This window comes from Vicugna pacos, chromosome X (genome assembly GCF_048564905.1).
Source record: "Vicugna pacos chromosome X, VicPac4, whole genome shotgun sequence".
Lineage (NCBI taxonomy): Eukaryota > Metazoa > Chordata > Mammalia > Artiodactyla > Camelidae > Vicugna > Vicugna pacos.
The window spans coordinates 54,987,244-55,004,085 of record NC_133023.1 but is presented as its reverse complement, the minus strand read 5'-3'; the positions used below and the strand labels follow the sequence as shown (position 1 = coordinate 55,004,085).

At 47.1% G+C, this 16,842-nt stretch overlaps 1 protein-coding gene and 1 pseudogene across 5 annotated transcripts in view; one reads left to right on the top strand and one right to left on the bottom strand.

Annotated features, from left to right (window-relative positions):
* Positions 1–364: 364 nt before the first annotated feature.
* The window catches only part of GJB1 (gap junction protein beta 1), a 32,904-nt gene continuing 16,426 nt past the window's right edge, over positions 365–16,842 (bottom strand). Inside the window, exons 1-2 of one of the 5 annotated variants that reach the window (XM_006217652.4) lie at positions 7,295–7,383; positions 365–1,893 (exon numbers count right to left, since the gene is read on the bottom strand). In XM_006217652.4, the coding sequence (XP_006217714.1) occupies positions 1,023–1,877 (855 nt within the window). In that variant the 5' untranslated portion in view covers positions 1,878–1,893; positions 7,295–7,383 and the 3' untranslated portion in view covers positions 365–1,022. Of the gene's footprint in view, positions 1,894–2,094; positions 2,226–2,274; positions 2,403–4,983; positions 5,038–7,294; positions 7,384–16,842 lie in introns of those variants that run through there. The other 4 variants (XM_015250713.3, XM_006217651.4, XM_072955728.1 and 1 more) reach the window with 4 other exon arrangements.
* Positions 4,356–4,480, top strand: LOC116279225 (U2 spliceosomal RNA; annotated as a pseudogene).

Below are 16,842 nucleotides of genomic sequence, written 5' to 3'. Positions count from 1 at the left end.
TTATAATAGATAGTGATCATGTTTACAAAATGGCACAAAATGACCAAAACTCAAGAAATTGTATACTTAAAATAGATGACAAAAAAATCAAATCAGAGGAAGGGGGTAAGTGAATTAGAGCCCCATAAAGCTATTATTAAAAAACGAAAGGAAAAATACCCACCCCCCAAAAAATAAATCAAGAAAGAATGGCTCAGGGCCTGGTTTTGCTGGGCCACGGTGGGTGGCTGATCCTCCTGTGCAACTCAAATCGCTATTTCTTTTACCCATTCCTTTCTTGGACAACAAAAAGCCAAGACCAGCTCATCCAAGGGGAGGTCAGAGGTTGCAGGAGAAAGAACTTCACAAACACACAAGCCACCTCTTCGTTTACTGTAAAATCCTGTTTAATGTGTAACATTTCAGGCAGAGAGAGGCCTTAGGGACTAGAGGCAAAGGCAGCCCTGACCAACCCCCCACTCCAACTGATCTGCCTGCTTCTCCCTCCCTAGCGCCTCCACCCCAGGCATGTCCCCCTTTTCCTCATGACCAGCAAGGGCTATTCCTCCTTCCCTGGCATTTACTACCCTCCCTCCTCCACCATGTGCCCACCGCACCCTCCCTCCACTCCACTTGCCTGCACCCCTCCCCACCGAGGTGACACCAGAAAGAGGGTCTCTGACAGCACGGGGTTAAGATTAGTTTCATCATTGGAGATGCCGTCAGAGCATCCTACCTCTGGTCCTCAGTGGTCCCAGGGAGAGGGAGAGGGAAGAGGAAGGGATACAGCAACGAGAGCTGCCCACATCCGGAGCAGCCTTGAGCCCTGGAGTGGGTGGCCTCCAGCTCCCTACCCATTCAGCGCCTGAGACGGAAGGCCCCCTGGAGGAAGGGAGGTCGGGAGGGAAGGAAGATTTTGATCTAGCGATCCCTCGCAGGCAGAGGCCTGCGCATCGCACCTGCAGGCGAGAGGGGGGCGAGCCCGGGGGCGGGGATGGGGGGGTGGGGGGAGCGTGGGATGGGAGGTTGCCTGGTCGGTGGCATCAGCAGGCCGAGCAGCGGTCGCTCTTCTCAGCCAGCCCAGCCCCGGTGCCGGGGCTGCGGCGCAGTATGTCTTTCAAGGAGCCGTCCTGCTCGCTCAGCAGCTTGTTGATCTCGTTCTGCTTGTATTCAGGGGATAAGCGGTGGCCGAAGCCCCCGGAGCCCTTGCGGGAGGGCGGATTGGAGCGGCGCTGGGCTCGGCGGGCACAAGCCCGGAAGATGAGGTACACCACCTCGGCCACGTTGAGGATGATGCAGATGCCGGAGGCGGCCAGCATAAAGACGGTGAAGACGGTTTTCTCGGTGGGGCGGGACACGAAGCAATCCACCGTGTTGGGGCAGGGGTATGCATCACACTTGACCAGCCGCACCATGGCATAGCCAGGGTACAGCAGATAAAAGACGTACATGAAGGCAGCCTCGAACAGCAGCCGGAAGACCACGCTGATGACATAGGTCCACCACAGTGTCCCTGAGATGTGGACCTTGTGCCTCTTGACCTCCTCGAGGTGTAGCGGGTCCCCATGGCCTTCAAGTCGCAGCATCTTCTTTTCTATGTGCTGCTGGTGAGCCACGTGCATGGCCACGAGGAGAGCCGGTGTAGAAACCAAGATGAGCTGCAGAGACCACAGACGCACATGGGAAATGGGGAAAAAGTGGTCGTAGCAGACACTGTTGCAGCCAGGCTGGAGGGTGTTGCAGATGAAGGAAGACTTCTCGTCACCCCACACGCTCTCCGCAGCCACCACCAGCACCATGATTCTGAAGATGAAGATGACGGAGAGCCATACTCGGCCAATGGCCGTAGAATGCCGGTTCACACCACTGAGCAAGGTGTACAAACCCGTCCAGTTCATCCTGCCTCATTCACACCTGCAAGACACAAGCCACAGAGCAAGCTGTCAGAAAGCTGGGCCAGAAAGCCAGACACCATGACACTGCCTGACACCCTACCCCTCCTCACCCCTTCCAAGAGCCAGTGACAAGAAAGGAAGAAGGAGAGTCAGAGCTTTCCTCGCCACCCCCCTCTCCCTTGCCAGCCTCTCCTCCTCGCCTCCTCTCCTCCTCACTCACTTGATGACTTGACCTCCCTGAGCCCCGTCTCCCTTCTTCACTCTCGTCCAACATTCTTTCCTCTCCAGCCCTTCTAGGCCAGGCCCATCTTGTTCTGCCATCGGCCATCCTCTTTAGCGCCCCCACCCCTGCCAGCTCCTTAAGTCTGGACCTGGGACCTACCCAACAAAGCCCCGTTACCTTGGGGAGCGCCTATCCCTGAGGCCACCCAGACAGGTCCCCTATGGTCTCATGTCTGTGCAGGGGGAGTGGTCCCTGGGTCCGCGCCTGCGTCCCAATTCATCGCCGCCCGGTGCTGGGGAGTCATATGCTGCTTTATACCCAGTGTCTGCACAATGGAACCTTTGTGGGGCTCTGAACAACGCCCTTTAGAATTCAGATCAAACGCCCTGACTTCCGCCCACCCTACACACAGAGCACTTGTGTCCCAGCGCCGGACACCCAGCCTGCACCCACCTGTTCTGTGCCCGCCCGGTCCATCGCCGCACCCGCCCCATAGCCCCACCAGAAGAATGGCCACGGTTGGGGGGAGGACAGAACAAAGGCAGGTGCATGTAAGAGGGGACCCTGGGTGGTGGTGGGGGAACCAGGAGGCTCTGGGCTGAGGCCCTCTCCCATGACCTTACTAGAAATTTAGATCCAGCAGGAATTTTCCTTGACTTAGATCCCCTTCAGCGTATGGGAGAGCTGGAGGTTAGGAAAGGGAAAGCACAGTTATTAAGCCAGGAGCTGTGCTAAGCATTTTCCCATCCATTCTTTCTTTTGACCCACTTAGCAAGCCTCTAAGGACTGTTAGCCCAGCTTTTCCAGCTGAGGAAGCTGAAGCTCAGATAAGTGAAGTAACTCACTCAAGGTCACACAGCTAGCAAGTGTTGGAGTAAGATGAGACACAAAATATCTGAAGCAGAAGTCTAGGCTCATTCCACCGTATACTCCTCATACTTTTGCAGATGGTGTCAGCAAAAGCCAAGGCTAGCCGTTAACAACAACAACAATAGCAAAGGCTAATGCTACTCATAAAAGCACAAGAAACAGGGAGGCTGCCAACCTGTGAGTACAGTCCAACTCCAGTGTCATGGAGCAAACCCTGACCATCCGTCCTTGAGCTTCAGGAAAGGGAACCCATACAGAGGGTGGCCAGGTGATTACAAGCCAGAAGGAGAAAGCAAAAGTTAACCAAGCAAATGGTTAGAAGGTGGAATGAATAAGTAAGAGGTTTGGATTTGGATTCTGGGTCTCCACGTACTAGACTTTGGGTTAGTTACAGTTTTACTCTTTGTTGTTGTTTTTTTTAATGGAGCTACTGGGGGTTGAAACCCAGGACCTCTTGCATGCTAAGCATGTGCTCTACCACTGAGCTGTATCACCCCCTGCCTCTGTGGGGTGAGTTGCTGAACTTCTGAGTCTGCTTGCTCCTCTATACAGGGTTATTGTGAAGTTCAGTGTAGCAACCTGCAATGGCAATCAGAGGAAGTAAAAACCTTATCAGGGAGAGAAATAATGTTGCTTCAGGGGAACTAGGTGGCCAAACCCAATATCCCCCTTTCTTTCTTCCCAGTGCTATTGTTGACCTATAGTGTCTGTCTGAGATAGAACAGACTGTTCGGTTGCTGCCCTGCCCCAAATGTCAAGTGTACGTTGTAACTCCTGGTCTCCTGAGCTGGCCAGTTGCTCCAGGGAAGAAATTCCCCTCTGTCCCTTAGGCAGGCAAATAAGGCCTCCCTCTACCTCCCACCACTTCTGCAAAGAAGGCCTCCCTCTACCTCCCACCACTTCTGCCGTTAAGTTGTAAGGAGATCATATGGGAAGCAGGGAACTGGCTGTGAGAACACACAGGCCTGGACTGGTAGGAAATAGCCTGCGTTTCTACCCCTCAACACAGGGGCAGTGGTTGTGGCAAAGGCCTATATTCAGTTGCAGATGGTCCTGTCTGTTGTCGGGGGAAGGGATAGGGTATTAGCAACTGGAAAAGTTGAGGAATGGAATGAAAGAGACTAGGGGACCCAAAGGGACAGTCCATGGGACATAGATTACTTCTCTGAACAGGCTTCTTCATTTAGCTTAAAAAAAAAAGCCTCAGTAAGTTCATGCTGTGGGCCTAAACCAGTGTGGGAAAGCAGGAACACAGGTGCCCTTTCTCCCAAACCTGGGATTCTGAAAGCAGAGCTGCTACAGCAGGTCCCACGTAAAGAAATGCTGCATCTAAGGAGACATGCTAGATTAAAAAACTGGTAGTTGAGGACCATTATTAAGAATAACCAATCGCCTCTCGGCCTTTTGGCTAAGATCAAGTGTAGTATCTGTTCTTATCAGTTTAATATCTGATATGTCTTCTATCTGAGGACAATATAGTAAATGGATTTTGGGGACTAGGGAAAAAATAACTGGGGGGGAAGTAATACACTCAGTGGTAGAGTGCCTGCTTAGCATGCACAAGGTCCTGGTTCAATCCCCAGTACATTCATTAAAAAAAAAAAAGAACAACCATTTACTGAGCACTGTGATGTGCCAGACCCTTGCACGCACACTAGCTCATGTAAACCTGAGAACAATCCCAAGAGGTAGGTGTTATTTGTAATTCTCACGTCACCCCTGAAAAAACTGAGGTAAAGCAAGATGAAGGGAATTGTCCCAGGCTCACAAGGGTCACATAGTTAGTACGTGACAGAGCTGGGATTTGAGCCAGGTCAAGCTGACTCCAGAGCCCATAAGCTTTACTGCCTCAGCTGCAATGAGAATTTTTCATCCTATGAGTGTTTTTAGAAATAGAGAGATTCAAGACTGGTCTGGCTTTTCCTCTTCTCCAGCCCTTCTTCCCTTTCCTGTCACTGACTGCTCTTTCCTTCTCCTCCCTTCCCAGGGCTTTCGGTTCTTTTTTTCCTTCCTTACCTGTCTTGGGCTGCTTCCCCAAAGCAAAGGTCAGCTGTTCTCTTCTCTCTGCCCCTCAGGTTGGCCCACAGACAGTCTGGCCACCCGTGAATTTCTAGATTCTTATAGCTCTCCGCCTCTCAACCTCCTAAGCCCTCTGGGACATAGCCAGTAGCTCCCTTTGGGCCCCTAAGGACACTTGTGTGGGCACTGGGATCTCAATTTTTGCTCTCCCTTTGGAAAGAGAGCTGATCCTTATGTAAACATCAATACCTCAAGGGTTTTGTTTCAAAAACATCCAGGGGAGTTACCTGATTTTGAAATCCAAACTGTTTTTGTGACTTTGGGTTAAAGTCCAAGTATTGCTAAGCTCTGTGTTGCTACAGGCATGCTTTGTGGTCATATTTAATTAGACAAGACCTCTCTGACCACGTCAGGCTCTAGCCTTGTCCTCGGTTTCTGACTTGCCCAAGTAGTCAAGCACAGATCAAAATCAGATGTCCTTAGTTCCTCCAACGAATGTTATACCCACTTCTCAGACAAGGAAGTTGAGGCTTAGAGAGATTAAATAAGTTGCCTCACTAGCAACTGCACTGCTGTTAAATGGTGGAGCCAAGTTTCAAATTTGTTCTCCTCTGACCCCAAAGCCTTTGTACATTGCACTGCCTTTGGCAGCCTCTCTTCCTTTAAGGACATGGCGTTCTGAGACCAGGCCCATAACTCAAAAACGTCTTCTTCTTCCCACATGTGCCTGCACACGTTGTTATGTGCTCTTCCTCTCTCACACACACACACACACACGCATACATGCACACATGCACACGTGCATGTGCACATATGTTCATCAGGTCTCTCTTTCTGCTCCCACCTCTCCCCTATCCCCTTTTCCAACTACAGGAAATCCTTGTGTTTTTTTGGTTTGGGGAAGGAGGGCCTGGCTGGGCTGGATGAGGTTATATTCAGCCTCAGGCTCCATGCTCCCTCCCCCATTTCACAGGCAGCCTCTGGCCAGAAAAGGACAGGGGGCTTTCTTTGAGATTTTGTTCTCAATTTTGGGCTGCCTTCATCAGTTTGGTGCCACGAAGACCAAACTCCTCTAGCCCTCTTCCTCTTCACCTGCTTCTCTTCCCTGCCTCCATCCTGTGGTTCCACAGCATCTCACTCACTGCACCGTCCCCTCCACTCTGCCATATGTATTCAGTGGCCGGGCTGGGATCAGTTTTCTCCTTCTCTCGCTCTGCCATGGTCTTTTCATAGAACGCCTGCTAATATCAGCTCCCTTCCTCACTGTTAGGACTATACCCTCTTACTCCTCCATCAGCTATCTGACTTCCTGCTGTTCTCTACTTGGATTTATTATCACAGCTACCGTTTATGGAATATCTATTGTGTGCTAGGAGCTGTATGTTCATTAACTCTCACAACAACCCTGTGAGCTGTGGGTTATTGTCTTCAATTCACAGATGAGGCAGTGGAGGCTGAAAGAAGCTGACAAACTTATCATACAGCTGCTAAGCCAGCATTGGAGCTCGGATAAGGACTTATATTGGCCCCTCACCAAAGCCTGGGTCCCTTCCCCATTGCTCCACCACATCCTCATCTATACTTCTCTCCATTCAAACCCCTCTTGTGTCTATTCTGCTCTCCTCATCTTATGTCTAAGCCCATGCATTCTGCTGTGCCATTCCCAACAGCTGGAACAACTTTCAGACAGCTGACGGGCTACCCCTCCTTTAGATCTCCAAATCATTAGTTACTCCAAGCTCAGCTGGAGTCTCCCTGCCTCCCTCAAGAAAATGGGAACACATGCACCCAAATCTTGGCCCCGCTGGCTATTCCTCTATGCCTGCTGAGTGCACTGTATGCATCGGCCCACAGCCCCCATGTCGGTTGCATGCCTGGCTTACCTTCTAATCAGGGAAGGAAAATAGCACCTGGCAGTGTCCGGCAGTCCCACCGAGCCCTAACCCTGTGTGGCAGGAGATGTCTCAAAGAGACAAACTTGGCCACCCTGTGCCTGGGGGGGTGCCCTCAAGTCTTCCTGAGGATTCCACCCTGTGGGGATGAGGGCAATCCTTGTCTGGGATTAAAAAGAGTGAGCAGTGAATCAACGTTCAACCTGAAAAGAGGTTGAAAGTTGGGGCTACCAAGAGAGACTGGCACCTGCAGGAGGGGCCTCACCCCAGCTCAGAGGGAAGCACAGAAGGGATCAAAGTGACTGAATGCTGAGGCTAAGAGAAAGCAAGACCCAGGCCTCGCCCCAGCCCCCACTGCTGACCCCTGGCTACACCAGCCCGCGGGGCCCACCTCCCTCAGCCCCCAGCTTCCTCACCTGGCGGCTGCTGCCCTTTCCCAAGGAATGTCTGCAGGCGTGTCTGCACTATGTCACTAGGTACTGTCAGCCCAGTCCAGGGGAGGGACAAAGAGCCCAGGGCTGAAGCCAGATATGGCCCACAGCCCAAGAGGAACCAGACAAACATTAACCAGCCCTGCCTCCTCCTACATACAATCATTAAATAAGATTGATCCCCTGAGCTCCCAGTGGCTTGGGAGAGACAGATCACATAATCTGGAGCTACTGCCCAGTCCCAGAGGAAGAGAGGCGTTATTATCACCCATGCACCCATGTTCAGCCCACCTGGGAGACTGAAGTGGGTCTGGGCTCAACACCAGCCCTCAGCCTTCCCCCAACTCCTGGCCATAGGGAGAGCCAGGGCATAAGCAAGCTCCAGAGTGGGCTCTGGCTCTGGATGCCATCCCTTCCAACCCTTCCAGCTCTTGGCTTCCAAAACGATGTGCCTATGGGGAGAAAAAATAAAGCCATGGGCAGATAAACAACAGGGTCCTACTGTCTAGCACAGGGAACTATATTCAATAGCTTGTAATAACCTATAATGAAAAAGAATATATATATATATGTATACATAATGAATCACTTTACTGTACACCTGAAACAAACAACATTGTAAATCAAATATACTTCAATTAAAAAAAAAAGCCATGGGCAATGCTTACTGGCACCTTGTGATCGAGGTGAGGGATGGCAGTGCTTCCCCCATATGGCAGTACCTGGGCATTCTTTGGCCCTCTGCTTGTTGTTCGTGTCCTGAGTGGCTAGGGCTGGACCAGAGTATTTCCAATCCCATCCCACAATCCTAAAACCTCTTCAAAAGTGCCTTCTACCCTCGGGGCAAAGGCAGTTGAACCACAAAGCATACCGTGCACAGTAACAGATCTTGGCAATCATTAAGATAAACAGAGACTGTCAACCATTAACTGAGGGATCAGTCCGGTTTGAAGGAGGGTTTACCTGAAGACCCTGCTAATTCTGTTGCCTAACTGGCAGTGAAGAAATAAGTGAAGTCAGCAGAAACTGGTCCTTTGCCTTTCTGCTCTTCACCCCAGCCTGAGCTCAATTCCAGAAAAAGAGCCTCGGCTCGGCCATATGGATACCTCAATTGATAAGTCTTGACTGGACACCTATTGGATACCTCGCCCTGGATACATGCCAAGGGCAAGTGGAAGAAGAGAGGGAAACCTCCTGATGGTTCTTAGGGATTCTATCAACTTCTTGAGGAGGTTGAGACCAAGACTCAAGAAGTTGCCATGAAAAATATCAGTGTGGGTTCAGTTATGTGGTTCTGCCTTGGATGGCTGAGGGAGTTCGAAGAAGGGGAAGATGAGAGGAGATGTAGGTAATCAGGGAAGGCTTCCAGGAGGAGGTGAGGCTTGAGTGGAGAAGTAAAGGATGGGTAGGAGTTGGAAAGGGTAAGGGTAGGGCTAGCATTCCAGGGAGGAGGAACAGTGCGAGTAAAGGCACAGAGGTTGGAATGAGCAGGGCATGTCTGGGAGACAGAAAGGAGGCAAGACTGTGTCAGGTGACTGTGGAAGATACCATCAGTCAGCTGAGTAGGAACAGTGTTTAAAGTCAGGTAGGAAATTCCTTTAGTGGGTGTCTGGCAGACTTGGTAGAATGCAAAACTGAGTTACACACCGCTGGGGAGAGGCTGAACACCATTCTTTGGTGCTTAGCAATTCCTGTTGAGAGTATGACTTGGAGCAGATAAAGAGAACAGCATTTCTTGAGTACTTAATGCGTGAAAGGCAACGTTCAAAGTGCTTTGCAAGTATTCCTTGGATCCTCAAAATAACCCTCTGCAGAGGGTATCATTAATATTACCATGTTACAGGGGGCATTAAGGCACACAGGGATTAAGTGACATAACTGAGGTCACCCAGCTAGCAAGTGGCAAAGAGAGATTTGAACCCTGCCAGTCTGGCTCCAGAACTTGTTCGGGGAACCACTACGTCACAGCTGATGGGCTCTACAGGTCCCGTGGAGAATCTGAGTGAGAACTAGTCCTTGACTCTAGAAGGTTCTAAGCTGGCAGGAAAGATGAGATCGATACCTGAGTACCTACGGCAAGGGAGTATGCCCTAAATGACACACGGAGATACGAGGGGCCAGAAGGCACTCAGATGTAGGAGTAAAAGGTAGCTTTTATTGGAAGACGCAGAGTCAGACGTGGGTTGTAGAGGATATGGAGAGGCCAGGCTTTCCAGGTGACAGGAAGCTGTGAGATGTGTTTAGGGAATGGTGGGCAGACCTGTTTGACCAGAAGAGAAAGCTCCTTAAACAGAGCTCCAAGGAAGGGAAAATACAGGTCAATATCAGTGTGTACTCATTGTGTCTTGGAGTTCTGGCAGGGTTTCTCTGGGGTGCTTGTAGTTCCAGGCTCCAGGAAGTCTTTTGGAGTAGTTTGTAGCTGTATAAAAATACCGCTGCTAGAATCAACTTGTCCTCTGCCTGTTTACTGCTACTTGAAGATATCTTCTGTGTGGGGTCCTGCTGCAAGAGAGAGGAGAGGCGAGGGGAGAGAAGGCAGGGCACGGGAGGGGAAAGAGGGGGAGGAAAACTGGACTATAGCGAGCAGTGCAAATCCATTTGCTTCTGGTAAGCAGCTAAAATCAGTGTCTGCCTTGAATCCTAAGCAGACTTTCTTTTTACAAAGGATGTTTTGGGAGAATATTTGAAAAATTTTCATCAGCCTGTTTACTTCCTCAGATTCACTCCGGGAGATCTTCATTCTATTTTTTTTTTTTAGCACTCAACATTCAGTTTATTTGCAAGATGTCACACAAGTAGCATTCTCCTCTGTTTTCATTAGATCTTGAAACATACAAGATAAGAGGCCCTAAACTGTAAGCCTGCTGTCTCTGGCACTGCTCAGACATCAGCTCAAACAAGGGCTTCCTCCATTCCTGTTCTGCCCAGGACCACGACAGTTGCTGGAAGAAACTGTTCATGTTATTTAAGAGCACATCTCTCCAAAAACACCATCATAGTTCAGAAGTTCGGACCTCATCAGCAGAATCAGCAGGCTGGTGGAAGCTCTGCTGTCGACATCCCGGAGCACTGCCAGCCGCCTTGGCCCGGCGATCTTGAGGCTTCCTCGCCTGGCATGCAGCAACTCTGCCTGACATGTGGAGTCCATCATCCAGCCCGTCCCTGGGCCTCATTACCGAACAAAATGTGGCATTTTGTATGGCTTTGATCAATGGGACAGCATCGCTGTATGGCTCAGAAATCAAAGGGGACAGCTTCCACTATAAATGTTGCTTAAGACACACAGGCACAAAACTCTTCCCAAATGGGTCCACAGGATTAAGGAAATGGCTCACCCTGCAAATCTGAAGAACATTTCAAAAGTGCCCACCCCAGCTCAGGCTGTGGAAGGTTACGCCAACTGTTTCCAGTCAGGGCTGCTAGGGAAAGATACAAGTTGTCCTGTATTCATAATCGTTATTGGTTTGCACAAATCCTCTTTAAAGGACACATAGTTATGTGAATGAGTTTGGCCCCAGGGATTCATATTCTTAGAACAGGTCAGGTAGGGGGAGTTATCACTATTTTTCCAAGAGGGTTTCTGAAGAAGTGTACCCAAATCACTTGACATTCGGCATATACCTTTTGCTCTACAGGCAGTTTGGAGTGAGGAACAAAGCTAATTTGCTTCAGCCCTCCCCCTCAAAAGACCTAATAGTATGAAATATCCTAAAACCAGCCACATGTGGTCAAGACAGCACACTCGTTCTATCAACAGTAAAGCCTGAAGTTGTGGTGGTGCTTCTTTGGAGCTTCTATGCTTGCTGGGAGTAAGAACATTAAGCAGCACGATATCCACTTACCGCGGTTTGAGAGTAATTTGACCTCTGTTTTTTGTATTTTATGAAGATCCAAATTCCTGGGGTTTGAGGACCAGGACTGTCTTTGACTGATGTCTGATCACTGCACTAACAGAGGGTCTACTTGCAAAAGACACCAGAAAGTTCCACATCATTTCACTAGACCAGGTAGCCAAGTGAAAACAGTAAAATGAGAACTTTTGAGATTAACTTTTTTAATGGAGGTACCATTGAACCCAGGACCTCATGCATGCTAAGCACACACTCTACCACTGAGCTACATATTAATGTTGCTCATATTCAGCCAATACAGCTTGATGTCCATTTCTTGATCTTTCTGCTTTGGGGTATAGGGCACTGTGGGACCCACAGAGTGTGATACAGGGGAAGAAAGTTCCCAGGTTGAATCCAGTCCCAAGGGGACTAGAGGTAGTATGGTGGGGGTGAGGAATCCGAGAGGCATCCAGGTCATAGCCGGAAAAATGGGGCCAAAGTGTCAAGTTTCAAAGGTGAAGCAAAAAGGATCCAGAAGAATTTAGCTTGTTCTGCTAATTGTCTACTTTTGTTGATTGTCCAACCTGATGGACTGATACCCTGCTCATTAAGCTCTTAACAGCTTAGTTCTTTCCTTCCAGTTTCCTTGTTTTATATACACAGCTATCACAGAAATCACATTGTATATAAAGGAGATTTTTTTCCATAGGATCCTTTTCCAGGAATTCCAAGTAGAACTGTATTGATCCATCACCTACCCCTCAAACTGATAATTCAATAAAACATATATACCAGGCTCCAAATAGAAGCCCTGGGGCTCATCCTTTCTGTCTAATCTTCGGACTCCTCTGCCCTTCCCTCTAACAACCAAGTTTGCCCACAATAACACCATGAATGCCTCCTCCAGAATCCCCCTGCCTCAGCAATCACAACCACTAACCCTGCTATTTCCCTGAACCACTCAGCACTCGCAGGTCAACACCTAGGGAAATTCCAGGCTACTGATGACACGCATTGCTCCTAGGAGGGACTGTGGGCTGTCTAGGTAGGAAACCAGGCGCTTTCCGCCTACTCCACCTGCCCCTGCCCCAGCCAACTCTGCTGCCAGTGAGAAGATTGATTCCTAGGCCCATTCAGATCCCTGAGATCATGAACTCCATTGCCTTCTGCCTGAAACCCACCCTCCTTCCTGTCCGCTCATGTCCATCCATCCTATCAGGGATGGGGAGTCAGCGCATGTGGTACGGGGATTCCTGGATGACCCCACCTATGTGGATTCCAGCATCTGGTCTAGGGAGAGAACTGTGGGCCAGACAGGTACCCACAAGAGCTTGAGTGCAGCCTTAACTCTCATCCATAATGCTTTGTGCTAACTCAGCTACAGCCCCAGCCAATACAGTGTGTGTGTGTGTGTGTGTGTGTGTGAAAGGGAAAATAAGATCTCCTCCTATAGACCCTCTTTAAACTGCCAAATCAGTCCCTGCAACAGGCTCCAAGCACTTTATAAAAGAGGGCACTCTCATTCATCTCCATCCTTCACAGTCTTCATTCTAAGTTACCTACTTTCCTTAATCTGTTCCTTGCATATGAACAGGACAATCTTGCTCCCAAGCCTCTCAGACAAGGTTTTGTCTCCCTTCCTATATCTGCAACTTCATCTTGCCTTTTGTTTAAAGATTTTGGCTCTCCACTATGGCTCTGCTGCCCTGGGCCTCCTCATGTGAAAATCTTTCCTATTTTTTTTAAACGGAGGTACTGGAGATTGAACCCAGGACCTCGTGCATGCTAAGCATGCGCTCTGCCACTGAGCTATACCCTCCCCCCCCAAACCCCTCCTATTTGGCTGCCCCTGTGATCCTTCCCTTCTGCTCATCCCAGAAGCAGACACATCCAGAACCAGGATTCCATAATCTGTGGGGCCTCTGCTTCAGATATCAAGTAAAAGCTTCAGATCCCGTCAAAGGACCTCCATTTTGGTAGTTTTTTCCTCCTATGAAAGACAGGGATGGTTGAGCTACTTCATTGTTTCCTAGGAAATGGGTGTTCAGTGGCATTGGATTAGTCAACATGAGGAGGCTTTTCAGAACGTCAGGCAGTTATTGATGGCTGAATCTGAGTTAGTGCTTTAATAAACACAAACTGCTCTTTCTCCTTGTTGACATTCCGCCTCCCAGGGTTGGGAATGGGTTGAACCACAGCAGGCACTGAGGTTTGGCATTATTCCTGGAGAACGTGCGAAAATGAGCTACACACCTTGACTGTTATCACATGAGTCATACGAACTTACCCAACTTTTTCATACTTATCACAAGCTTTCGGGTAGTGTTCTTTTCTAAGTATTAACCCACACTCTGAATAATGTAGCTGCACATGGAGCATTGGAGTGTTTTTTTTTAAATTTTGTATTTATATTTATTTGGGGGCAGAGGTATTTAGGTTTATTTATTTATTTAAATAATGGAGGTACTGGGGATTGAACCCAGGACCTTGAGCATGCTAGGCATGTGCTCTACCACTGAGCTACACCCTCCCTCTTGGAGTGTTTTGTTCAGTTCTAATGATGATAAGTTTGCTTCTGAGCCCAGAAGAGCAATTTCTGATGTTGATTCCTTGAGCTGGCTGCTGCTTCCAATTCCACACTACGCTGTACCCCTTGGACTGAAAATCTGAGTGTCCAAAGACCTTCATAACCTACATCTCTTCAGAGTACTCAAAGCCACCACACAGAGTGTGGGATTCTTAAACTGGATGGTATCTTAAACTCGGCTTCTGCCCTATCTTTTTTCCTTATTAACCACATTTTTGGAATGACACTTCTATACTTGCCATCTGCAATTCTTCATCTCCCATTCACTCTTCAGTTCCACTCCAATCTGGCTTTCCCCCAAGTCCCTACTCCCCTGAAATGGTTTTCACCAAGGCCATTTTGCTGCTCAATTCAATGGACACCCTTCAGAACCAGCCTTACTGCCTGTGAGGTGTTTGATCCAATTGACCACTCCCACCTTCTCTAAACTTTCTTTGATTTTTTTCCTCCTGTTCCTATTCATTTGTATGTTTGCTGTTACAACAGTAATGCATGTTCTTTATGGAAAACTGGAAAATATTTTTTAAAAATCATAAGGATGAAAATTAAAGTAGTCTGTAACACCACTACCCAGGGATAACCATTACTAACGGGTGTGAAATCTTCCATTCAGTTTTCAATGAAAATAAAATTGTCATTATATAATACATATTATTTTTGTTGAGGTATAACTGACATGTGACATTGATTAATTTCAGGTGTACAACATAATGATTTAATATTTGTATTCATGGTGAAATGATCACCACAGTAACTCTAGTTAACACCCATCACCACACATAGAATTTTCTTTTCCTTGTGATAAGAATTTAACATCTATTCTTGTAACAACTTTCAAGTATGCAATATGGTATTATTTACTACAGTTACCATGCTGCACATTAGATCCTCAGGACTTCATTATTTCATAACTGGAAGTTTGTACCTTTTGACCTCCTTCACCCATTTTGCCCGCCTTCCACCCACCCCCTCCACCTCTGGCAACCACTAATTCGTTCTCTGCAATGCATATTATTTTATATCCTCTTTCACTTGCTATTATATCATGGCCATTTAAAATGTCATTAAATTTTTCTCTAAAACATGATTTTTTTCCTTTTTCAGTTTTATTAGGTGGAATTATTACAGTTTGACTGCACATATACATTATATTGCATGTAGATACATATCTGTCATATACTGCAGATTTTTTAGTTTACGTATATGTACTGATCATTGTTTCTAAGAACAGTTTAGAGCTTTAGCTTTTTAAACTTACATAGTTATCAAAGGAATAAAGCCAACTATAAAATAAGAATCAACAGAATGCAGTAATCTAATCACATATTCAAGAAACCAATCATCTAAGTTATAAATAGTAAGTAGTTCATTTGTGTCCTTACTATTATTTTATTTAGATTCCTCATATAAATGATGTCATATGGCATTTTTCTTTCTTTTTCTGGCCCACTTCACTTAGAATGACGACCTTCAGGTCCATCCATATTGCTGCAAATGGCATTATTTTATTCTTTTTCATGGCTGAGTAGTGTTCCATTGTATATATGTACCACCTCTTCTTTATCCAATTATCTGTTGATGGACGTTTGGGTTATTTCCACGTCTTGGCTATTGTAAATAGTGCTGCTATGAACATTGGGGTGCATGTGTCTTTTTGAATTTTATTTTTCTCTGGATATATGCCCAGGAGTGGGATTGCTGGATTACATGGTAAGTCTATTTTCAGTTTTTTAAGGAACCTCCTTACTGTCCTCCATAGTGGCTGCACCAATCTATACTCCCACCAACAGTGTAGGAGGGTTCCCTTTTCTCCACACCCTCTCTAGCATCTATCATTTGTAGGCTTTTCAGTGATGGCCATTCTGGCTAGTGTGAGGTGATATCTTATTGTAGTTTTGATTTGCATTTCTCTGACAATTAGCAATGCTGAGCATTTTTTCATGTGCTTATTGGCCGTTTGTATGTCTTCATTGGAGAATTGTTTGTTTAGGTCTTCTGCCCATTTTTGGATTGGGTTGCTTGTTTCTTTGATATTAAGGTGTATGAACTGTTTGTATATTTTGGAAATTAGTCCCTTGTCAGTCGCATCATTTGCAAATATTTTCTCCCATTCTGTAGTTTGTCTTTTCTGAAACATGATTTTTAATGGCCACATTAGTCTCCTTTGAATTTTGTTACACTTCTCTCTATTGATCTCTCTCTTATCTCTCCGACTACTCCATGCTTTCCTTGTCTTCTGCCCCTTAAATGTTGATGCTCCTCAGAGTTCCATGCGCTCTGTTCCTGCCATTTTTTAAAAGATTTTTTGTGGGGATGAAGGAGGTAACTAAGTCTACTTATTTATTTATTTTTAAAGAGGAGTTACTGGGGATTGAACCCAGGGCTCATGCATGCTAAACATGTGCCTTACTACTTGAGCTATACCCTCCCGCCAATTTCTGTCGCTTTTCAGACTCTCCCTATGCAGTCTCATCTAACCCATGGCTTCAACTACTGATAGATCCAAATCTGTGTCTTCAGTCCAGACCTCACTTCTCATCTCCATATATATATATAGTGTCCATCTCATTTCTTCTGCTCCCACACCTGCTGCCCCTCCAATGTTCCCTTATCCCATTGAATGGTCTCATATCCACACAATTGCCCATGCCAGGGATCTGAGGAGTTAGCACTAGCTTCCTACCCTTGCTCACTGTCTTTAGGATAAAATCTACCTATAGTATCTTTTTCCAATTTCTTTTAAAAAATTTTTGGAGGGGAGGTATTTATTTATTTATTTATTTATTTATTTATTTATTTATTTATTTATTTATTTATGGATCATGCATGCTACGCATGCACCCTACCACTGAGCTACATCCTCCCCCCACATTTTTTTCCTATTTCTTTACCAACTCTTCTTCATTCTTTGAAACTCAGCTCAGGTAGTCTGCCCTTCACATACAAAGGCTGAGGAGTCATGAGAGGTAGTCAGTGGCCTTTTGTGCTAAATTCGGGTGTTTAGGTTTTATTCCCTCCACTTTGTCTATCCCACGGTTTCTCTTGTGCTGTGTATCTCTGTGATCGCACTTATCATAGTTCATCATATTGGCTGTTTACTTGTGTGTCTCCAT